Genomic DNA, 23,870 nt, shown 5'->3' with positions numbered 1-23,870 from the left:
CATTTTCTATAAAAAAAACTTCGCCAAAAACTAACAAGCGGTAGAGAGATGCGAGGAGACACAGGGAAACACAAAAAGTCGAAAAAAGAAAGACAAGGAGAAGAGAGGACAGAGAAGAGAATAAGGAAAAGATAAGAAAATTATAGAATAGCATTTACGGCCATTGTTGCCCTCCTGATTTCCGTACCGACATGGAGATAAGGGAAGAGAATTGCATTTGAGAAATTGTACAGGTTTACCCCCACAGGTGAGAGAGATAAGGAGACACGGGATGGAAGCAAAGGGGGGGAATACCTTTGAATGAAAGACGGCGGGAGAGGGGTGAGGGAAAACTTGAGGATATACCAAGGAAAACAGGGAAAAAAGGTGACAGAACACTCGAAACAAAAAAAGAACAGGCAAAAAAAAAAAAAGAAAAAGAAAAAGCAATAGACGTGGAATCCGTAAATATGCCGACCGATACTTTGAAGGTATGGTGTAGGGCATAGAGATCAGCGAGAGCTGACTGATTGGTTTTGTTAGTTGATTGGTGATGGTGAGGTTTTGTTGGTGGAGTAGCGAAGAGATGGATGGGTCCCTGAAGAAGAAAGGGGAAGGAGAAGCAAGGGAGTCGGTGGAAGGAAAAACGATATCCTTGCGTGCGTTGCAATGGACATATTAGTAGGAAATTAGTAATCCAAGAATGGAGGATGGGGGGTTGCATAGACTCAACGGTCAACGAGACGCCTGGGGTTTGATGGTAAAAAGAGAAAAAGCAGAGTGAAAGACCGCAGAGCCACGCAAAGCAGATTGGAGGGACGGGGAAAACTGAAAATAAAAAGGCGGGAGACGTAGCGCGTTGGTTGCTGGGGGAATTTTAGCAGGTTAATTATTGGGATATCAAATACACGTAAGACAAGCGAAAGAGAAAGACAACGACCCGGGTAGAGGTCAGGAAGCTGGGACTTCTTTTTTTTTTTCTTAAAAAAAAGAGAGAGATGCATTATATGAGACCGCAGAGTCGGAGATTCTCTTGTATGATGATGTCTGGATGTATTGTTAGAAAGAGCTTCATCGAGAGGGTTGAGCAGTGATAACTTACCATTGACAGCAGCCATGACGAATCGAATCTGGGTGGTATCAGTGGCACAGGTGAAGTGTGTGTAGATCTGTTTCTGCTCAGCCTGGTTTAATGAGACGAAGCGGTTGAGGATGTAGTCGCAAGCAGCAGAGTAGTCGGCGCCACCTAGAGCGTTTTGTGTCAGTAAACGAAATTGGACGACGAGCTTTGACAAAGACGGAGTGGAGACAACGCACCTTCATAGTCAGGGAAGTAGTTCTTCATCGGGCTGACAGGCAGTTTCTCCTTGAATCGGTCAATCTTGTTCAAGAACAAGATGATGGATGTGTTGATGAACCATCTCGAGTTGCAGATGGAGTCGAACAGGGTGAGAGCCTCCTGCATTCTGTTGACGGTTTCATCTTCGAACAGAAGCTGGTCGTACTCTGAAATGGCGACAAGGAAGAGGATGGTGGTGACGTTCTCGAAGCAGTGAATCCACTTCTTACGCTCAGAACGCTGGCCACCGACGTCGAACATGCGGTAGGTAAGGTCACCGATGATGAAGGTGGTTTCGGTGATACCAGTGGTCTTGACACGGGAGCGAAGGACGTCCTGATCGTTAGGGAGATAGTCTGGGGCGGCAATTCGGCCAATGGAGTCAAAGTAGCTAGGTAATTAGTGGTTAGTATTTTTGATTCTTCCCAAAGGGGGGAGAAAAAAGAAATCCAAGGGGGGAGAGACTTGTAAGACATACTATCTGGCAGAATCGTTCAATTGGTACTCTCTTGATCGCTTGAAACACTCTTGAACGCCAGCATCCTTCCACAGGGCCTCGATCGCAGCACCAACCTCTGGAGGGAGAGAGTCACCCTCGATCTGAGCTGGCTGCATGAAGATGGTGTGTACGTGGTATTCAGCCCGTTGGTCATCGAGCGGAAGTTCCAGACTCTCCATGGCCTCGAGGATGACACGCATGGACTGGACGGTGTTGCTGAAGATGATTTCTTTAAACGACTCGCGTTCATCACGAGAGTAGGATCCCTCGTGGATGAGTTTCATCTGTTTCAGGATGGTAGATTTTCCAGACTCTCCAGCACCTGTTGTGTGTGAGTTATGGCTCTGATCAGCAGCTGCACCATCACCAGAAGAAGCCAACCAACGACGACTTACCAAGCAGAAGCATCTTGATTTCATTTCTCTGCATCAACTTGTCCCTCTTAAGCTGGTTTTCGATCTCCTCGTTTCTGGCCTTCCTCTCCTTATCCTCAGTGCTCATTCCGCAACCCATTTTGGCGGTTTATCAGACAGAAACTCGATCAACAGTATGATGTAAATGTAGGAATGTGATCGAAGATGGAGGATCTGCTTGAGGACACTACGGTTAGAAGAGACGTCTTTCTAGCGGCTGAATTTTTGAAGTTTTTTTTCCTCTTCCGTTCTCCCTTCGAGGATAACTAGCGATGGCAGAAGGGAAGATACAGGACGAGAGAGAGAGAGAGAGACAGCGAGAGAGAAGAGAGAGAAGAGAGAGATGGAAGCGAGTCCGTATTCAAATATGCTGGCTTGAGGTTCCAGCCCCCAAAACCAAGGGCGAGAAAGAGAAGAGAAGAGCGAGGGCTGAAGCGGGAAGAAAACGCTGGCAAAACGAAGCGAGGGAGAGTGTTCTGAGCAAAGGCAGCAGCACTCACATTATTATTATTATGAACTGCAGCGCGATATTAGTAGCTGACCCGGCGATGCGAGGAGCGAGGGTTCTGCCTAAGACCGGACAAAAGGGGATGGTGGTTCGTGGCAAAGGGCAGAGAACAACACCCGGCGAAAAAACGAACAAAGGAGCCCCTGGGAGCAGGCGGCCAGAACGGCGTCGACGGCGAGGGGGGAAGAGAGAGAGAGAGAGAGAACGCGATGCGACAGACGACGGTCGGCCCTTTATTTTTCTTCGAGAGACAGACGGCTGGTCGGTGTCGGAGGCGATGGCGGGCGTCGCTGTCGAGGGCGGCGGTGGGCGGTCGTTGTTGGGATGCTCGACGTGGAGTCCTTTTTTTGCTTGTCAGGGTCGAAGGTCGAAGGTCGAGCGAAGGAGAAAAAAGAGGAAGAAGCGGAAAAAGCGACGAAGAAAAGAAAGCGAGCGGAACGCCGTAATTTTGCCCTTGCGCGGTGACGGGGGCGTGACAGTACAGCAGCCCCGGCATCTTACGGCGTCATGCCCGATCGGGACAGCCGACCCGCCGCGCAAGGGCAGCAAAGTGCGCGCTTGGCCGGCTCGACCACCCCTAGCGGTATTGGCATTACGCTAGTCCGGGCGATACCTGACGCGGGTGCAGCTAAGGCGCTATTTAGTCTACTCCATTATTATTATTATTTACATCGACGGGCTTCCTTTTCAACGGACGGCGGCGGCGGGCGGGCGACAGACGGACAGGCAGGCGGCGGAGACGGTTGCGATGGAGCTGGCAGGCAGGCAGAGCAAGCCTCGCGATCGCCAGCCCCCCCCCGCCGTATCGATACTGTATGTACAGCAGGAAGGACGGGTTGGAGATGCTTGTCAGCCCTGCTGGCCGGTGTGATTGGGCGTGAAATGCGAGGATCACAGCCTCCGACTGCACCAGGAGAGCCTGGAAAGCCCATTCGCTGCTGGGTGGAGATCCTTCTGCGTCGTTGATACGGCTCATTCGCCAGCGAGGGGGGCTGCGGCCTTCAACCTTATCCTCTGGTCCTTGGATGACCTCAGTACTCCCATTATTACCCTCGATGATAAACAGAGGATGCAAAGTGGTGAGCCTAGCTATGGAGTATACAAGACTGACTGATGCTAATATGCGTGTCGTCAGTACGGAGTATACAATATCAATATAAGATCTCGGTCAACTCAGACGGTAATCAACAATAAATGATACAACCAGAAGATCAGTCAATCAATACTCTGAGTGAACGACAGCAGCATGAACCCCTCACATGTACTCCATACACAGCACAGAATGCTGCAGCATCTCACGATCTCGTAGTGGTTCGGACCAGAGAATCCTGAAACACAGGTGCCACCAGCCAGTCTTGTCTGGTCTCCCCCAGCATGCAAGCAAGCAAGCAACCTCTCCGGCAATCGAACTGCGCTGCCAGCCTCGCCAGGCTAGAGGGAGTCGAACTATCAGATAGAATATTACCATATTCTTCTGCCCTGGTTATCTCCTCATGCACGGGCTCTTTTTTTATGTTAATATTCCAATTTCTAAGCGATATCGTCTCTCAGCCTGATACATAAGAAGGTGTACACACAGCAAACTTTCTTCCAACTCGACTCCTCCTGAACATGTTTCATCCCAGCGCCTCGCGACCCGGCCCTGCATGAACAGCATCGACGGGCTCTTTTACGGGAGTGTAAGTACACTCCGCATCACCCACCCCGACCGACCGTCACCCGACTTCCAACTTTTTTTCGACTTTTTTCTCCCTTCCCCCTTTTTTTTTCGCGTCCTTTCTCTGGGACCGTCGAAAAAGTTATATCACGTGATATACCCCTTAATATCACGTGAGAGGCTATTTTTATAGCTTCCCGGTCGATCATTTGCCGCATCGGGTCTAGCGGCTTTACTTAATCCGCGCTCGAAGGAAGCGCCGCAGAGGAAGAAGAAGAAGCCGAAGACGAAGAAGAAGACGAAGAAGTGAGAAAAACGTCATGAAAGAAGGGTGATCGGAAGGATGGAGAAGAACGAAAAAGACAGGCGATTTTCGTCTTTCCGACTTGCGCGACCCAGGCCAATTTCCCAGGGGGCCCGCAATGCTCACGTCTTGCGGGTGGGGAAGGGCCTTCGACATCCCTGCTGCAGACCTTCTCTATTTACGGGAATTGCTGACATGCTGAACGATACACTATCTCACGGTTGCGCTACTTACTTACATAAATGGAGTAACCCGTCTCCATTTTATTATGATTTCATGCAGAAGACCAGCCTCAAATAACCAGCTGCTCGCTCGTATTTTATATACAACAAGAAAAAAAAAACAAAAGGACGATAAAGCGTTATCAAGTAGCGCTCCAGACAGCCGCTTGCATAACGACATGTTGTTATAAGCAAGGCGCCCAATTATAGCGATACACCTGCATAAAACAGTCCACCAGCTTGACACAAGTGGGTTTAGTATCTCCGCTGACAAGGAAGGTTTCATCGAAGTTTTCTAGAACATTTTTCTTCCAACCCCCTTTCTTTCCCCCGAGCTCGACGACAGCAAATAGTTAATTATGAAGGGAAAAAAAAAATAGTAATATTCACGTTAACCGATCAAGCCGCCCCGACCTTCTCAAAGACGCCGTATGGAGCCAATATCGTGGTTGGGAAAACTATTGATTTTTCGCAGCGTTGATCCGATTTACATCGCGTACGATGACGGGCGGCCACCCTTTATTTATTTTTCTCGCTGCTTTGCTGGTTGATCTGCGCCTCTTTCATACTACTGATAGTTAAGGGGGGCGGATGGCCCTGTTCACATAAGTAAGTCAGTACTCAGTCTGGTTAAGTCTTTTATTCTATCTATCACTTGGATCTCTTGGTGTTCGGCTAGCGAGCATACCAAGCTAGTAAATACTTAGTAGTTGGAGAGACAGAGTGTTGGTGATCATGGTGACAGGACCATGGTTTTTCCTGGCGATTTTCCCCCCTGCTTTCTCCGTATTCTATGGATGCACTTCCTGGGTCCCTCCGCCGGGGTTCTTCGTTCTCCATTTCCTTCTCTTGCAGGTGGGTGGATGATGGATCATGTCTTGTCTGAAAATCCATCCTCTAGCGAATTCTTGGTATTGAGTTCACTCGGCAAGGCTAGCCTATCAGTTTCTCCATGCCACAAGGGTCTTCTTCCTCTCAGTTATGCAAGAAAGATGGTGATCGAAGGGGGCCATCATTCATTCTTCTCGGCAGACATCATATATACCCTTGAATATATCCATCTTCCCTGCACATTATACTGTTGCCATCTCTCGAAATGACGATATCAAACTGTCTGGTCTTGATACCGCGTTCTAAAGCCGTCTTCTTTTTACCATTCAATATGCTGACGTGCAGAAATTCAAAGCCTTTCAAGCCACCTGTGGAGTAAACTACTTACTCTACTCTCGTTACCCCTTCCGGATACTGCAGAGAATCAGCGACGACCAGTCGATTTCCAACTACTGTTTGACTCCTACCTAGTACGGAGTACTTCGTACTCACTTCGCATCTACATAACTAGTTGGTGGGAAACCCATCGGTATGGACGATCATCAGCCTCTTCCGTGACTGTGATATCCCCTTCGGCTAGACCATTAGGAAGAGCCACCGACTGGTCATATCTTCAATGGCAACAGAGATGATCTGATGTGGCTCCCCTATCATCCCTGAGCCTACGGTGGCACCTCTGGGGTACATTGTTTGCTGGAACCTCCCCTAGTCCTGTGTGAGATGGCTGGTCGAGATCACAACTATATGTTTGACGTGCCCCATACTTCAAAAGGTCAACGTATGCCTTACATAGGGGAGAGTGAATCTGGATCTCTAGGTGGGATACACGTCTCCCAGATCAAATTCACCATTGGCCCGTTATGACTGGTTCCTTTTCTAGCAAAGAGGCAACCCCATACTTATGTCGTACCAACTCTAATCTTAAAACCGGCAGCCTTTCCGGGAGGATTGATGCTTCCACTGGCGCTTTCTGGCCTCAATATCGCCGTTTAAGTTGTGAGCCATAACCTTCTTGGAAACATGCCCTCAGGTCGACGCTTGATTATATATATGACCCCTTCCCCTGAACAAGCCTCATATGCTTGTATCATAATCTTTTGATTTGTTTGTTTAACGTCTCGGGAGGCTCATTGAGGCTTGTGGTGTTATATATATATAGTAGCTTTGTAACCAGCGAATGCAACTGCTGACGAACCTAGGCGGCCAGGGTACTCAAATGACCACTTTCAATACAGTCGTATGTTAATGGCCAGAGCTTTTGTACGATCCCAATAGTTGATACTATGGGTTTCCAACCGGTATTCACCCGTGGAGTTCTCCTAGCAGGGTATCGTTTCGGACCGGGAGAGACGAGTTAGGATTCATCCTTCCCCCGTAGATATTCTGTCAGCGGCGTTCAATCTAGCACGGGAAATTGCTATAATGGCTCCCTCTTAAGACAATCCTTATTCTTGATACTGGGGATCCTGGTATCATCTCAATTGGTTCATGTAGATGGTGGATTGACGGCGTATACTCTACCCTGCCGTATATCAGCCGTCTACCACGACCACCAGCGAAGAAAAACTAGCTCTCTTCGACCAAATAATGGCCCGAACAGCTCCCGCAAGATCGGCAGCCTGCATTAGCCCAGCAGGGTCTGGATAAGATAAGTAAATTGACCACCGTATCAGACATATTAATTAGGCCTTTCAACGTCCATGACATCATCCTGTTGGTAACTATCGAGCACGCAGCAGGGAAAACCCGTGGGGGAGGCAATCATCATCAACCACAACAGGAACAACATCGGCCGTTAACACTTGCTTGAGGATCGTAACAGCGTCCACCAGTAAAGGATGGCAAGCAAACAAAGTCTCTTGCCTGCTGCTGGGCTGCAGGCCTGGCTGGACCCAACACGACGAAAAAGCCCGCCAGCCACCCGTTTTGACGCCCGCGGCTGTCGGCCTTGGCGCGCGCTCTTCTTCCCTCGTCAACTCCAGCGCAATGAGACAAGAAAAACACCCACCTCCACCAACACTCAATTTGGCCAGGTACACTCGCTCCAAGGTTGATTCTGCGCCATCTCTGCTTTCAAGGGCTCTAGTGCGGTCGATCCTAGCCCGGGACAGTTGCTAGTCTACCAATATTACTCCCCTACGGGTGGTTGCAGCGTTTGTTGTTTTTGTTACAGGGGCCCAAACAGAGGCCAGGGCCCGCCACTTTTCTGTGCCGCTATCTGAAAAATGTTGACCGTAGAGAAGCAATGGATCAATGTCCAGCAAAAGACATTCACAAAATGGTGAGCTTACGGTTTAATAGCGTCTACTGTGGCCTACATTGGTGTCAGGTTTGCTAAACTGCTGCTTTTCTAGGTTAAACACAAAGCTCAAGATCCGGAACATCGCCATAAATGACCTGGTGGAAGACCTTTCAGATGGAGTCAGTATTCCGATGACGACGACGGCGACGAGAGTTATCACGGTACTAATGTGTGCGGCTCAACACAGGTTATCCTAATCCACATCCTCGAGATACTGGGGAACGAGTCGTTGGGCCGATATGCTTCAAAGCCAAAGCTTCGAGTACAAAAGTTCGAAAATGCGAATAAATGTCTCGACTTTATCAAGGGGAGGGGGATACAGATGACCAACATTGGTGCAGAAGATATCGTTGACGGAAACAGGAAGATAATACTCGGCCTAATATGGACCCTCATTCTGCGATTCACGATCAGCGACATCAACGAGGAGGGCATGACGGCAAAAGAGGGCTTGCTGCTATGGTGTCAACGGAAAACTGCTTGTTATCCAGGGGTGGAAGTGCGGGATTTCTCCTCAAGCTGGAACGATGGGCTTGCGTTCTGCGCCCTGCTGGATATCCATAGGCCCGACCTGATCGATTTCGACTCACTAGACAAGACCGAACACAGGAAGAACATGCAGCTGGCCTTTGACATTGCTGCAGAGGAGATTGGCATCCCGGACCTGCTTGACGTAGAGGACGTGTGCGATGTTGCAAAGCCAGACGAGCGATCCCTGATGACTTACATTGCCTATTGGTTCCATGCCTTTTCACAGCTTGAGAAGGTAGAGAATGCCGGCAGACGTGTTGAGAAGTTCGTTCAAAACATGCAAGGAGCATGGGAGATGCAAAACTCCTTTGAGCGCCGGATGAGGGCTTTGCTGAAGAACATTGCTGCTCAGCAGGAAAAATGGCTTAACTCTACCTTTGAAGGCACATACGCGGATGCCAAAGAACAGGCCAGCGAGTTTGCCGCGTACAAAAAGAACCAGAAGCGCGAATGGGTTGCTGAGAAGTCTGACCTTGCTGCCCTGCTGGGGAATATCAAGACGAAGCTGAGCACCTACCGACTGCGGGCCTATGATCCACCACCAGAACTCAGGCTAGAGGTCTTGGATGAAGAATGGGCCAGTTTAACCACCTATGAGCACAAGCGAAGCCAGTTGATCAATGAAACTATCCGTGATATTAAAAATGCTCTTCGGCGATCGTTTGCGGACAAGGCTAATGATTTCGCCTTAACCTTGAACACGCTTTCGCTGGCGATCTCGGGTCTCGAGGGAGACGTTGAAGATCAGTTAACGCACGTTCGACGGCTAAGCGATAACCTTCCACCTTTAGACGCATTCCTAGAAACAATAGAGGACCTCGACGAACAGTGCGCAGAAGCTAACATTGAAGAGAATGATTTTACCACCTACACCTTTGAAGAGCTCTCCTATGAACTGAGCCTTGTCAAATCCAGCGTAGCAAAGAAGCTAGCATTCTTGGAAAACCAAATGGTTGCGAGGAACATGACCAATCTAACCCCAATACAGCTTGAAGAATTCGAGTCTGTATTCAGACACTTTGACCGGGATTCGACAAACACTTTGCATGAGATAGAATTCTCAGCTGCATTAGCCAGTTTGGGTTTGGTATATGATGAAGACGAGATGCATGAGGTCTTCGTGGAGACCTGTGGTCCGAACCGTCTGGAGAGAAACGCTGGCGTCAGCTTTGAACAGTTCATTAGGTTCATGGTCAGCGTCACTGAGGATCAACACACGGCTGAACAGGTCCTTCAGAGCTTCAAGGAGGTAGCAGACGGGAAGGTAATAAGCACCATTGAATTTTGCCCTTTCTCCTGGGAGCTGTTTTATTCCCAACTACCCCCTTACAACTTGCATGTATGTCAGTCGGCTAATTACACTTACCACAGCCATATGTTACCGAGCTTGATCTTCGGCACTCCCTCATACCGGATGAACTTATCGAGAACCTAGTAGAGTCGATGCCCAAGCACACGGGGCCTGACCTCCTGGAGGACAGGGATGTCGCGAAGTACGACTACATGACCTTTATGGAGCACATGATGAACAATGGGGGCCGTGGTAACGATGTTGGAACCAACCACACCGAATAATTAAACCGAAAGAAAGAAAAACTGCATTTTTTATCCCCGACTTAGCCTTTTGTTATATCCTCTAACCCTTGACTTCAAGGCACAAAGAAATCAGGCCAGCATCCCCGGCAGGCGGAAAGTCATTCGGCCGTATGGAGCGAGCGGTGGTGGCAGCACGCGCATATGCATGTACGCATGCATGGCCTTTGACTAGTTCTTTTCTCTCTTCTTGTGGATGCCTTTATAGCTGTTGCCTTCTACCCCCCCCCCCCCCTTTTTTCTTATTCTTCTTCTCTTATAGGCAGCGGTTCTTTTCGCCATCGGCAGGAGTGATTGTTTATCATTTTATTGCATCGTGCATTGAAGATACCATGGTCAGGAGAGGACAGGTTAGGTTAACATATATGTTTTTTTATCTTCCAGAGCAAAGTAATTAGTTAGCAAATAGTAATAATAGCCTATCAACGTTCATTGTAGCAAGGTTGATATTCGATATTTTCAGTAATCTTACAGTCTCACCAATCGTAGATAATAAAGCAGGCAGAAATGAGGATTTTAATAACTAGAGGAAGAAAGAAAAATATCCAACACTAACTATCTAATGCACTCCCCTGGGCTAGGAAGTTCGCTGAAATAGAAGCTGAGATATAAAGCCACCAAAACCCAAGGAACGAAAGAAGGGAATGTTACCCCCCCCCCCGAAGCCCATGGTCCCCTTGACCAGCGTAGTACGATTTCCATTTCCATGGTTGGTTGGTTGGTTAGTCGGTCGGTTGGTTGAAGGAGACCACAGTGTAGATGAACCCGCCCTCAAGTACACCCAGCGAATGGAAAAGTGTATGACCGTAGCACAAAAAGCAAAGTCACGGAAGACGAGCAATCAGAGATGTAACGGTAGAAGAATAGAGTAAGCGAATTAGTAAATAAATAATCCCTCTGGAGAGATGCGAATGATATAGATAGATAGAAGAATATAGAAGAATAAAGTCCCCGCTGGCAGGGGGATATCTGGTCTGCCTTAACCAGGGCAGAGGCAGGAGAAGTAGAAGCGAAGTTACATCGAGAAAAAAAAAGAGCAAAGCTATGCTTAAAGATGAAGAAGAGAAAAAAGGACGGAAAGAAACCAAGAAAGGAAAAAAAAAAGGAAAGGAAATCGAGCTGTTGTAAGGAGTGTGAGGGTTGTCTGAATGGGTTGATTGAACGGATGGAACCTCCCCCCTTTCTAGGTGTAAGAAGGCGGTTATCCATCATATAGAAAGAAGAAAAAGGAGCCAGATCCGTAATTATAATAAGAATGGGAGTTTGAGAATGAGAATACATAGAAGAGGGCAAACCAAACAGAGACCCGGTAACGACAGGGACGAAAACTAATGCAAGGGGGGGAAATGGGGTATACATGCTATCCGTTTTTATAGTGTGCAGGAAAAAAAAAAAGAAGCAGATGAGACAAAGGAGGAAACTAGCAGGGGATGAAATGCTCAATGGGGTGTGCAGAGGAGATTGGTGGGTTGATGGGTAGTTTCGATAGAAGCAGACGTAAAAGTGATTTGATAGGACCCGGCCAGGGACGATGGTTTATATCGAACCCCCTTCCTCCCTTACTCTTTGCTTCGCTTGTTTCGAAAGACCATGCTCGCATGGCTATATGGTTGATGTTGATAAACTCGAAACAAGGAGCAGTTGTTGAAATGCGTGGCGAGAGTAGATGCAGGTTAAAAATTTGTGGATCGAGTCCGAATTATGCGGTTCCTTACTATGGAACAAGCCAAAGGAGGAGAAGAAAAAATAGGTAATGAGAAGGGAGACGATGAAAGGGGTCATGGTGATATCGGAACGCCTCAGATATGGGAAGCAGGAATCCAGACCGAACCCGATGGAAAAATGGCAGTGGGAGTATCAACGCAAATCAAAAGGCAAAGACAAAGGGATGAGGGAAAGGGGGAGAGGTAAATAAGACGCCAACCAGCCGCAAACAAGAACATCAATCAACGAATGCAACAAAACAACCAAGTAAGTGAGTAATTAATCAATCGTAGGCGCGCGTGTTCCATGACCAATGACCATGACCATGACCATGACCGTGTTTCCGTACAACAAAGTGCAGATTGCAGGGTATAGCAGTGAGGTATCAAAAGGGCAGACATGAACAAAAAAGCAAAGCAGAAGCCGAAGCTGAAGAAAAGAATAAGGGGTAAAGGGGGCAAAAAGTAGCTAGCTAGCAGACGGAAGGGGTGAGTAGCAGGTATTGGAAGGGATCCGTTAACACTCGGTTTCCTTGGCTTGAGGTATAGCATACCGCCATCCATGCCATTTGGATTCGGGTGTTCGTTCTGTGAAACCAGAAGGGGAGGTAAGAAAAAAGAAGCACGCTTAAACAGGCTGAAGATGTTGCTAGCTGATGAAATGATGTAGAGTTATAGAGAGGAAAGGGGAAGAAAGATGAAATTGACAAAATAAGACCACTCCACCCTGCATACCATGCCGCTGCTAGACGTAACCCGAGAGCAAAAAAAAAAAAAAAAGAGGACAAACAAACAGATGAACCGATGGATTGTGCTGAAATGAGCATGATGAATGGAGCTAAGAGCAGTAGAAACGGTCCCAAGTAGATAATAGAGATGATAAGATGGCAAAAGGAGCGGGGGCAAAAAAAAGGGGGTGAAAATAACAGTCCAAGGGGGGGAAATTTGGAAACCGACAGCAGATGGGGTAGGAATCCGAGTAGAAGGGAATCTGGATGGCGTCTTGCGTCTTTTTTGGAAGGTAGAAAGGTATAGAGAGTCGAGTGGTGATGGTTTGTGTGGTCCGTTGCGCCCAATGCTCCGTGCCTTCATCATACATGTCATGCTATGCTATGCCATGCTATGCCATGCCACACGCCATGCAAAACCGTTATACAGATGAAGATGAGACGAGAAGTTGAGTTGAGTGAGTGAATAGGTGTGATGTAATGAGGTCTGTGGTATAGATGGAAGGTTTATTTTTTTTTATCTCCCCATCATATAGTCGGGGTATGAACCGCCGTTGTTGATGGCTCCCATGTTACCGGCAGTCGGCGAACCGATGCCAACGCCGATGCCCACGCCCATATTCATGGAGGGGCCGGAGCCGGGACCCGGACCAGCACCAGGCCGCATTGCTGCCATGGCGTTCGCGTTATGATTCAGGCCAAGCCCGAGGCCGTTAAATTGCGAGGAATTGAGAACCTGGACCTGCTGTGGCGGTCCCATGGCTGAGTTATTTGTCGGAATAGACATTGGCATGGGCATGGGTAGGCCTGGCGGGGCGCTGAGACCAGGTGGTGGGCCGTTGGCAGTTGAGAACCGGACCGGTCCCATGCCTGCTGATGTGCTGTTGTTCATGCCGGAGACAGGGCCTGGCGAGCTCATGGAGTTGGCAGGGTGGATGCTGCCTGGCTGGCCGTTGCGGACGCCGAGGGGGTTCTTGGAGAAGCTGAGTCGGATGCCGCCCTTGACGCTGTTGGAGAGCTCGTAGCCGTAGAGTTCGGTCAGGCATTTGGTAGCAAAGGAGACGTCTTCGAACTCGACGAAGCAGATGGGCCCGTTGGGCTTCTGGCGGAAGATCATGCGCTTGTAGCCGCGCTGGCGGGAGAAGAGGGCCTTGAGCTCGTCTTCGGAGGTGTCTGGCGGGAGATTGCCGACGTATAGAGTGTTGCAGGGGGGATTCTGGTCCGCTGGGTTGACTGGCGGGTAGTTGAGCCGGTGGAACTGGAGCTGGTGGTAAGGGGTTGTCGAACCGCTTCCGCTGAAAGTAGATACTGCGCTGGTGGGTGTGGCCATGTTCCTGCCTGTGGCTGGAGTGCCGGCTCCGGCGCTGAAGGGGGCCAGCGGCGGAGATGACAGGTTGGTCGTTAGCGAGAGATTGGAGAACTGCGAGATGGGCAGCTGCGGGTTTGTCGAGCGGCGCTGGAGGGCCATGGGTCCGTTTCTGGCGTAAGCGATGGGATCCTTGAGCAGCTCACCCGTGTCTTCATCGACGTCCTGATCGATGACGGACTTGCCAGAGACACGGGGCCGGTCGTTCATCCCGTTGCCTGCGGGAGACTGAGAGGAGAAAAGGGAGTGTATCCGAGACCCTGTATCTGGCGCAGGCAGCTCGCCGTTCGTAGTTGAGGCCGAGGACTGCTTGCCGATAGACGAGCCGTCCAGCGCATTGTCGAGCGAGTGCATGTCGTCCAGCCGGCCCAGCATGCGAGACGGCGGCATGAAGGGATGCGGCGAGGTCGGCGAGAGCATCGAGAGCGAGCGCGGCAGGTGGTCGATGGTGTTGCGGCGAGATATCATGGCAGACGTCGAGGGCCCGGACACGATCTCGACTATCATGTTGGCGTCGTTGGTCGAGTTGGGCTTCCCGTTCAGCATCGCCTGCGCCTCCTCGGCTGCGGTCCGCGTCTCGAACAGGGCGATGGCCGTCAGAAAGGAGGCGTCCTCTGAGTATTCGTTTGGCACGAATTCAGCATCCAGCAGGTTCTTTGCGAACAGCAGCATGCTCCGTAGTGCCTCGTAGCTGGTGTTCCGCGGCAGCATCCGCATGCGAACCGCAGTAGCACCGCCATGCTGCTGCTGCTGCTGCTGCTGCTGCTGCTGAGTCTGCTGCTGATTCTGCTGCTGTTGACTGTTATTCTGCTGTCCGTTGCCCATGCTGGACGTCGTAGAGCCGTTTGCCTGCTGGCCGAGACGGGCAGAGACGGGCGTTCTCGAGTCGAAGCTGGACGGTTTGCCGATGGGCGTGATGGAGTAGGGTATCGAGGCCGCCAGATTCGAGGCCTGCGACGTGCTGGCGAAGATGTCCGAGGCCAAACCGCCCTGGGAGACGGCGAGGGCCTTTGTCGTAGCCAGCGAGAGGCGCGGAAGGCCCGTCGAGAGTGATTCTCTGCGCTGCAGGGAGTTTTCAAAGGCGACACCGGCCTGGTTGGGATGCGCAGTGCCCATCCTTCACGCAGGCGTCTTTTTTTTTTCTTGCTGTTTTTTTATAATGAATATAACCTTTATAATCTTTTCACTGCTGGTGTTTTCTCTCTCGGCTTTCTCTAAATGAAGATATCTTTCCCTTCCTGCTGGGCCGAGCCAGACTGGGAGACGAGCGAGATGACGGTCGCCGGCGCTGGTAGAGACGAGAAGCGACGGCGGCGAGCGCAAAGAGCCGACAAGAGACGCAAAAGCGACGCGCGCGCGCAAAGACAGAATATTAGAGAGGAGAAGCAGAGCGGACGGCGCAGGCGAGGGGAGCAAAAAGGGGGTCGCAGAAGCTCGCTGGCGACGAAAGAAGGGCGAGAGGGCGAGAGAGAGAGAGAGAGAGAGCAAGCAGTCTGAGTGAGAGTGCTGGAGAGCCGGACGTCGAAGCTGAAGATTTTGAGCAGAAGAAGTTGTTGCCTGAAGCCCGTTGAGATTCTTCCTAACTAACGCGCGGCGTAACCATGATAGAACTGCAGCAGTCAGACAGACAGACAGACGGGACGAGGGACGACGGGACGAGAATACGAAGCGACAAGAAAGATAAAAGATAAGGAGAGGGAGAGTGCTGGGCTGGTGGTATAGTAGTAGTTAATGGGCGGTTGGAGCGTGGTGGTGAGAGCCGGAGTATACGGACCACGACGGGCAGCCAGGAGTCTCGACGTCGAAAGACAAGAAGAAGAAGAAGAAGACAGGTTTGATGCTATCGAGGACGAGGGCCGAGAAGGGGGCTCGAGGGGGACGAAGGAGACGAACAAGGGCTTTCGTCTGCTACGACGCGGGAGGATCAAGGGGAGGCCAGAAGGTGGACGGCAGGGAGACGAGCAGAGGCGGCCAGAAAGGAGGACCAGAAGGGACCGGGAAGAAACAGCGAGACGAGACCAAAGAGAGAGAGAGAGAGAGAGAGAAAAGAGTAAGAGGGCCAGAAGAAGACGAAAGAGACAAGAAGACAGCCAGAGAGAGAGAGAGGAAGAAGCACATCAACGCTGCCTCATGGTCTGGAGCGAGCTGAGCCAGGCCAGGAGAGGCCAGTCAGAGGGCGGATGCAGGCAGTGGGCCAAAACGATACGGGGACAGGAAAAAGCAACCATGAACCTATCTGGACACGCTCATACAGAGGATACAGAGCAAGGAGGCCCTCGAGAGACGACGGCCAGGCAAAAAGAAGCAAAGGAAACGGTCGAAAAGTGGCTGATATCGGCCAATATCAAACTGTGGCCCCCTTGTGCTGTGCTGCCCTGGGGTCTACTACGGAGGACACACACTACACTAGTTACCGACATGTCTGTCCTCGCCCATTCCACCCAACACTTTTACTTACGGAGCAGAGCACCCAAGAAGGGGGGAGGAAAAGAAAAAAGCAGATTCCAGACGGGAGAGGTACAGCGTCAAAGGGGACGGATACAGCAGATACAGAAGAGATACGATACTAGCTCCAAGGGCCGATGTCTGGCCCACCGGCATCAACCAGGTCCTCCCTTTCTCCCACCCCCGGCCAATCGACCGCTCCTCAGGCCTTGCTCGCCGCTTGCCTGGTCGACACCACACTCGCACACCCCCTAGCACGGCGCCATCAAGCACACACCGGCCATCAGACCCGTTGATTGGCATCTCCACCGTCCTGCCCTCCCTCTTCGCTGCTTTCTGGCGCGGCCAATCAACCGACACGCCGGCTCGTTCTTTTTCCCTGGCTCTGGCTTTGGCTTTGGCTTTGGCTTTGGGGAGGGAGAGAGAGGAGGAGGAGGGGGGGGAGGCCGACTGGCTTTGGGCTTGGACTGGTCCTGGCCTTGCACAGGGGTAGCACCTGTCGACGCCGAGTTACAGGCCCTAAACCAAGCAAGCCAGCTGCTGCGAGGGAGGGGGAGAACCGTTTATCCGCGCCATGGATGGGCCACGTTGGAGAAGCGAGGGCATGCTGAAGCTCCAGGCAAGGCAAGGCCGTGGAGGGAAAGCCAGCTTAACATGCTCCATGCGTTTCTCCTGTCCAGTGGGCTTTTCCCGGGGTGTTTTTAAAGATGTCGTAGCGTGCTCCGTTACCATGTCCATGGAGGAAGCTATCAACCTTCCTTCTTCCTCCTCCTCCTCTCCTCCTCCTGGCGTCCCCCTTGCCCGCCGTCTCTTCTCCAGACGCTCGCTCGCTCACTTAGCCCGGAGTATCTCAGGTGTCACCAGCGCTGCCGGACACCCTCTAGCAACCACACACCCTTCGCTAAATAGGAAATGAACATACCATCCTTGCTCTTTGTCCAGGCCAGACCCGGCGTCGCATCTCATCCATGATGACGAAAATCTACGGAGTCTTGCCGAATAAAAAAAAAAATTACGACTCGAGGAAAAAAAAATTCTAATGACCGACGCAGGACTCGAACCTGCAAATCTCCTGATTCGTAGTCAGGCGCCTTAACCAATTGGGCCAGTCGGCCTGTTTGCTTGTGGAGTCGGAAGGCCCAGGGTCACTTTGAGCCCATGCAGGATCCAGACACCCCCTTTCTCTCTCTCCTTATAGATGCTCCTACTTGGGCTATTCTATATACTCCACGACATTCCTCATAGACAGTCGCATTCTTTGCCCTCTACAGCTCCCGGCGAATCTTCATAATCATCGTGTGTAACCCCCCTTTCAACGGCTAGGCTGAAGCCATTTACAGGGTTACTCGGGTTTAATACGATGGGGACCGTTAGGAAACCCTGGTAACGAGCTAGCTACCCTGCATACAACAACGGTCTGACCGTCACTCAACTGCTGGAACAGAGCATCTTTTTGTATATTTGGCAGACTGGATAACTAGTCAACAAGTCAAGATAAGCTGTCTGTTTGTGCCTGTTTTGCTGTTCATCGCCCAGTACTCCGTATAGTGAGTGGCTTTTCTTTCGGCCTTGTAGCGAGATTGCAACGGTCAACTATATGTGTCTCATGGTTGGACGACCTCTGGAGAGACATTCGATACTGCTCCTTTACTCGAAGGATTTGAGGTATGAGATATACACATCACTCTAAGAGATGGGGATGAGGCTGAGAAACGTCATTGGTGTAAGCTGATAGCTGGCTATGACGAAGACCGAGCATGGCAGTGTAGGAGTGTAGCGGGGGATGGCTCCTACAGTTCCAGGGATTGCCATGATCTGAGGTGCTGTCTTATAACTATCTTACGACAGAGCTTTCTCTAGCCTATGAATAATTAATATTAATACTATGGGAGGAAGGGGGGTAAGCTTTTAGTAGTGGGTGGTGTGTATGGAGTATATGTCAACCTTCCAAAGGCTGCTATTTCACTGGAAGCATATAGTTATGAGATGTCATAGCCATAGGATGGAAAGGACGAGAGGTGGTTCCCTTTACTGACAACTGTTGAATATCAAATACCGATGTACCGTACCTACTCCGAAGGTATAGATAATATGGGAAACTCCTTATAAACAGAGCAGTCTCTGTCTTTGGCCGTAAGCTGAATAAGAGAGAACCGTCAAGTCCGCAACTTGTCTCTCTCTCTCCATCCATCTTCCAACTCGCTGACATCTACCACACCACCAGGTTAGTTTAGTAGGGCAACTGGCCGGGCTCTTCAACACATCGAACAGGCCGACTGGCCCAATTGGTTAAGGCGCCTGACTACGAATCAGGAGATTTGCAGGTTCGAGTCCTGCGTCGGTCATTCAAAAGATATCTTTTTCTTCTTCTTCTTTTTTTTTTTAAATTCTTTTGATTTTGCCTCTCGATATTTCTTTTTTATCTTTACTTTTTATCTGTTTGACAAAAGTCGAGATTCGGGCTGAACATCGACTTCATCCGGGCTGCCGTTCCGGGCAACGAGATACCGTCTGTCCTACGCCATCGCTCTCTACGCTGCACGCAGGGCTGCACCCGACAGGTCCCTGCAGCGGCCTTGGTGTCTCTCCAGGCGTCTCTCTCCTTGCCAAGTGCTGGCTGGCCTCTTGCCGGGCTGCCTTCCTGGCCTGCTGCATCCATGTCGCAGTTCATGCAAGGCCGTCGCTCTCTGTACGGAGGGAACTTACTCTTACTTACGTGGGATTGTTAGGTACCTGTTCCAATAGCTAGCTCACACGTGAGGAGGCCTGGCATTTACTTACTTGCTTCGGCCTGCATAGCGAGGGCAGCACCAAGTACTGTATCCAGCCCTGACAACTCGACGATAATAACAATAATAATACTGTTTGGTGTGAGTTTGACCATTTTTTGAGTCCTGGACTGCATTAGCTGGTAAGTTTTGGCTCAAATACGCCCTTTCATACACCGATCTTACGGCTGCCCGGTGGCTCGGCTACTCAAAACGCCCGTTCAACGGTTCAGGGGGTTACAAAGATGCTCGCTCCAACCAACTCCTGGGAGCCAGCTCGTCCAAAACGCCCATGGAGAACCGACGACCAGAGTTGAGAATCAAAAATAGAATTTTTTTTTTTCTCTCTCCCTCTGCTTGCTTTTTCTTTTTTCTGCATCGGCCGACCCGGTTTATCCCTGTGACGTATCCTGGTCGCGATCTCAAGGTTTACCTGTTCGATTGGACCTGATGAAGCTGAACACGAAAATGCCACCACCCTCTCTTCCTTCGCAGGAAATTTATTATTATTTGATAGTTGGTCCCCTCAAGATCAAGGGAGGGTGGGCTCGGCAGCAGGAGCGTCAGGATGGCCCTGTTCCGATGCCATGGAAGCTCCGAGGTTGGCTGACCTTGGATATTATCTTTGCCTCATGAAAAATTTGTGGTGATCTCGGGACCTTCTTCTATCCCCCTCCCACGATAAAGAAACATTGTTGATCGGGAGTGATGGACAAATGCTTAGGTGTCCCGGGTGGCTGGCTGGCTGGCTGTGAAAGTCGGTCTGGTGCCATGATCAAGTATGGCACTCACTGGTCTCCTCGGAAAAGGAAACGCATCGAGACCAACCACACTGCAGAGAGACGATCGTATCTCGACATACATACCCCATCCACTGAGCCTGGACAGTCTCTCTGGCCCCCGCGGTCATTGAAGATGGTCAGAGCATCATCCCCGGGCATCAATGAATGGTGCTTCTCGGGAATCTCAGCGTCGTACTCCGTATCCATCGTGGCTTTCTCCTAGGGTTCTTAGACCGGAATATGGGGAACCCTGGGCACACGATGGGGCCAGTTAGTGAACTTTTTATTTTTGGACCAGCTTGTTGCTGTTTGATGGCATCTGTTCATCAAACATTGACCATGCCGTCGATGATACTACTAGGAGTGCACTACATGTGGCCATATAGCAGTCAGTGCAGCGCATGAATCATTCAGGATTCTTTCTGGCCGTAGAGGATTACTCGCGATGCGTGGAAAGCTTTTGATTTAGCGAGATATTCGCCACCGCCCATTCGATAGTTGCTACGAACTTTCTCTGGCCCTTGTGACATCTATTATTGGCACTACAAACGGGCTCATCTGTGGCGCTTGAATAAACTGTTGACAGCTAGGCCGTGGCTTGAAGCACCAGTCACAACTTACATACCTCGGGGAACTGCTCAAGATATCAATGTATAACTACGCAAAACATCTAGAGATAGTATTTATCTGGCTCTGTTTGGCCCCATCGAGCGACATTTGACCATATTGAAGCTTTAGTTGACCCAGGACCACCCAATATTTGATCCCTCGATGTTGAAAGGGTTCCATCATGGCAATGAAGGAACGTTATAAAGGGGACTGATGTTCATCAATTCAACGACTTTTCCCTCGAGACTACTTGGAAACGCTTCATCAGCCTTACTTGACCAAATTATCTAACCTCCTATATCAATCAATTTCCTACAATCCGCAGCCATGAATTTCTCCACTGCCCTGGAGAAGAAAGTGAGAACTTGCAAGAGGCGCGAGAAGGAAATGATTGGTCAGGAGTGCCTCGAAATCTACTGATTGCAAGGGCCAGACTAAATGCAAGTTTGACGTTTGCTTGTACAAGCACTTCCATCTGAGTAAGGCCACCAATGGACTAGTTGCCGTGATGACGCGGACTGCAAGTCGAACAACTGCGAAGTTACTACTCACAACGATGGAAGAATCACCTTGAAGTACGGAGTACTGCGGTGCTACTAAGGCTTGGTGAATGGCGTTACGGGGTATGTGTGATGATTATCGGGGGCTTGCATACAAACGATGCTGATATACGAGAGCCATCAACTATATAGATGAAGATGAGATGAGCATTATGTGGGAACATAACTGTAATATTAATCGTTATTTAATATCATTTAATGTGCATTCGTGGTGAGGGATAATAATATTCATCTGTAGAGAGTATGTGTACATGCCTTGCTGCTCACTCCGTCGATTTGACCGATCTCAGTCAGATACATCCACATCAGTACCTCTACCGCAAGCTACACGAATTACATATTAACGAAAGGGTACAGTCGAACTTCCCCGGGCGAATACTCTGTCCTCACGAGATAGACAGGCTAGGAAAGGTGCATTATCACGACAGATGCCACGCCAACAGGGTGCCGTTCCTGGAGATACGAGCTGCAGTCAAACTGGTAACAAACGAAGCTAGAGTTGCTTTTTCTTCCTCTATCCTTAATCCCTTGTTTTACGGGGTACTTGGTGTATCAAATTGACTGCCTGAGCTCGATGAAACCGCTATTCTGTATGGCATTGGGCCTCACTTCAATGAAAACGGCTGACACGTAAGACCTGTAAAGAAGCAGATATCATACGGAGCATAGGTATATATAGAAAGACAAAAAAGTCATAAGAGACGTCCTCGTCAAGTAAGCCATGTTTGTTGGACCGTGGCTAAATATATACCTATCAGGGGCTTATCTGTTGATCCATTTATCCACTAGGTTGTCACGGTATTTAGTACCGAGTAAGCAGAATAAGCACGCGGTCTGGAACGGAACGAAGGGTATATCTCCCCACCTGGCAACAGTAATAGATATCCATTCCGTCTAGTGATAGTATCTATAAGTAAGTTATCGACTCATCGAGATCTTTCCAACCAGATAGACGCCCCATCCCAATTCAACTATAAAACACAGCAGAAATGCTTTGATACATATGATGACAGTGGCTCTCATCAGGAACTAACGTGCTTTGGAAAAGCAAGAGATAAAGAAAAAGAAAAACGTGGGTATGTAATATACAGAAGACAAGGATTCGAGGGTCCAAGGGAATAGGGGAAGGAACCAGAGCTACGCGTCCAGGTACGTGTGAGTGGTGTGATGTACCGGCGCTTTTTCTCTGCTGACTGCCTTGTCCCGGTTGATTATAATAATTGCCTCAACGGACATGCTGTGCTCGAGACGGTTCGGCTCATTTTAAAAGGGGGAGGGGAGTCAGATTAATTGGTGTTTGCCGCTTTTCCCGCCGTCTTCGAGTTGGCCTGGGCCTTTTGCGCTTTTCCTAGCTTCGGCTCAACTAGACCGATCTGTGCACCCATGACCATCAGTAACCGTAATCGATCCACCGATGATATTTCAATCGTTCACCACGTTCACCATCCAGATAGAAAAGGTTCTGGCCTCCAAGGCAGAAGTGCTGAACGAATTGTCCCGGGGTTTAAAACGTACCATGCTTAGTAGCCGCCATACCCCATCGGTAGGTTGAGCGCCTACACCAAGCCAATATTTCGTCCTTATTTGATCAAGCGCAATATCCTTATATGGTCGTGCAGTTTTTGCCTCGCTGTCTGAGAGTCCAACTGGCTTTTGTGGTACTGGGTTATATGTTCCGAGGACTTCGATGGGTTTTGAGTCGCGTGCAATTCTGTAAAGAGTCAATCAGCACGAATGATCACTACATCGAAGCTCATAGGCACGATTCGACTTGTACTGAGGAAGCCCGAGGAAGAGTTGACTGGAGACGCACCTTGCTTGGGAGACCACAATGTTGTAGAAAGGGTCATGTTTTCTGCCGAAACGGGACAGTCGAATTCGGAGGACCATTGTGAAATTCTGGATAGAGAGATCACGGTTAAATCAATTCGGCCGGATCCAAGTGATATAAATCTCTCCTCCAACGTCGACTGGCGCTCGTTTCTCTGTATAATCTATCGACCTTGATCTTCGTCTTTGGATGCGCTGTCGCCCGGGCGGGCGTCAAAAATTATCCGGAAACGGATATTTAATTTTCCGCAAAAGTCACGTGGATAAATTGCTTATATAATATTCAACGTCATACTTCATCTCAAGTTGAAATGCAAGTTGAAATGTTGTTAGATTCAAGTAGGTCGCAGAACATTTCATGGAGAGCGATTTATGCTAATATTTTGCCATATATGATCGTTAAATTAGCGTAGCAATATATCTTTGTGAACTCGTGAAGCTCGGATGCGGAGAGCCTTGATACCACAGTCATTGTTTACATCTATCCGCAAGTATAGAAGACTATCCAGCATGACGCTAAAGGTTGAGTGTCCGACAAATGGCCCCCTCTTATTTCAAATATAACCGTATCATAGAATATTTTTATATATCCGGTTAATCATGCTAACTCAAGGTTATGATACCCCTAGACTATCAACCCCAAGGATGCATCCTCTCTGGATAAAGATCTCATGGATACGGGGGGCTTCTCTATCGACCAGCTAATGGAACTAGCCGGGCTCTCTGTCTCACAGGCCGGTACATACCCTATACTTTATGATGGAACATACATATATACACCTTCACTTGGGGAATCTTAATTAACTGCTCTCAATTCTCGGGTATTTTTAGTCTACCGTGTCCACCCGCCCAAAGATGGCTGCAACGTTCTGGTAGCCTGTGGCCCAGGAAATAACGGTAGG

At 49.6% G+C, this 23,870-nt stretch overlaps 6 protein-coding genes and 2 non-coding genes across 8 annotated transcripts; 5 read left to right on the top strand and 3 right to left on the bottom strand.

The window, feature by feature from the left end:
- Window positions 1-707: 707 nt before the first annotated feature.
- Window positions 708-2,330, bottom strand: TRV_04023 (uncharacterized protein; the record flags this gene model as incomplete). The annotated part of the gene is made up of 4 exons (XM_003021800.1): window positions 708-1,225; window positions 1,297-1,709; window positions 1,797-2,172; window positions 2,213-2,330. The coding sequence occupies 4 exons, from the start codon at window positions 2,328-2,330 to the stop codon at window positions 708-710; spliced, it is 1,425 nt and encodes a 474-aa protein (XP_003021846.1).
- Window positions 2,331-2,395: 65 nt separating this feature from the next.
- On the top strand, window positions 2,396-2,710 carry TRV_04022 (uncharacterized protein; the record flags this gene model as incomplete). Its single annotated transcript, XM_003021799.1, has 2 exons — window positions 2,396-2,422; window positions 2,501-2,710. The coding sequence occupies 2 exons, from the start codon at window positions 2,396-2,398 to the stop codon at window positions 2,708-2,710; spliced, it is 237 nt and encodes a 78-aa protein (XP_003021845.1).
- A 5,665-nt stretch (window positions 2,711-8,375) lies between these two features.
- TRV_04021 (uncharacterized protein) lies at window positions 8,376-10,159 on the top strand (the record flags this gene model as incomplete). The annotated part of the gene is made up of 2 exons (XM_003021798.1): window positions 8,376-9,923; window positions 9,956-10,159. 2 exons carry the CDS (start codon window positions 8,376-8,378, stop codon window positions 10,157-10,159), a joined length of 1,752 nt encoding a protein of 583 aa, XP_003021844.1.
- A 1,734-nt stretch (window positions 10,160-11,893) lies between these two features.
- Window positions 11,894-12,333, top strand: TRV_04020 (uncharacterized protein; the record flags this gene model as incomplete). The annotated part of the gene is made up of 3 exons (XM_003021797.1): window positions 11,894-12,084; window positions 12,105-12,148; window positions 12,257-12,333. 3 exons carry the CDS (start codon window positions 11,894-11,896, stop codon window positions 12,331-12,333), a joined length of 312 nt encoding a protein of 103 aa, XP_003021843.1.
- Window positions 12,334-13,125: 792 nt separating this feature from the next.
- Window positions 13,126-15,090, bottom strand: TRV_04019 (RNA binding protein; the record flags this gene model as incomplete). Its single annotated transcript, XM_003021796.1, has 1 exon — window positions 13,126-15,090. The coding sequence occupies one exon, from the start codon at window positions 15,088-15,090 to the stop codon at window positions 13,126-13,128; it is 1,965 nt and encodes a 654-aa protein (XP_003021842.1).
- A 615-nt stretch (window positions 15,091-15,705) lies between these two features.
- On the top strand, window positions 15,706-16,674 carry TRV_04018 (uncharacterized protein; the record flags this gene model as incomplete). The annotated part of the gene is made up of 1 exon (XM_003021795.1): window positions 15,706-16,674. One exon carries the CDS (start codon window positions 15,706-15,708, stop codon window positions 16,672-16,674), a length of 969 nt encoding a protein of 322 aa, XP_003021841.1.
- A 785-nt stretch (window positions 16,675-17,459) lies between these two features.
- Window positions 17,460-17,534, bottom strand: TRV_04017. The gene has a single exon. It is a non-coding gene; the product is annotated as a tRNA-Arg (tRNA).
- A 1,155-nt stretch (window positions 17,535-18,689) lies between these two features.
- Window positions 18,690-18,764, top strand: TRV_04016. The gene has a single exon. It is a non-coding gene; the product is annotated as a tRNA-Arg (tRNA).
- The last annotated feature ends 5,106 nt before the right edge of the window (window positions 18,765-23,870 follow it).

Source organism: Trichophyton verrucosum, assembly GCF_000151505.1.
Source record: "Trichophyton verrucosum HKI 0517 chromosome Unknown TV-F-b-10a05.M13f1, whole genome shotgun sequence".
NCBI classification, from domain to species: Eukaryota; Fungi; Ascomycota; class Eurotiomycetes; order Onygenales; family Arthrodermataceae; genus Trichophyton; species Trichophyton verrucosum.
The sequence above is the reverse complement of the archived record's forward strand: the minus strand, read 5'-3'. Positions and strand labels throughout refer to the sequence as shown.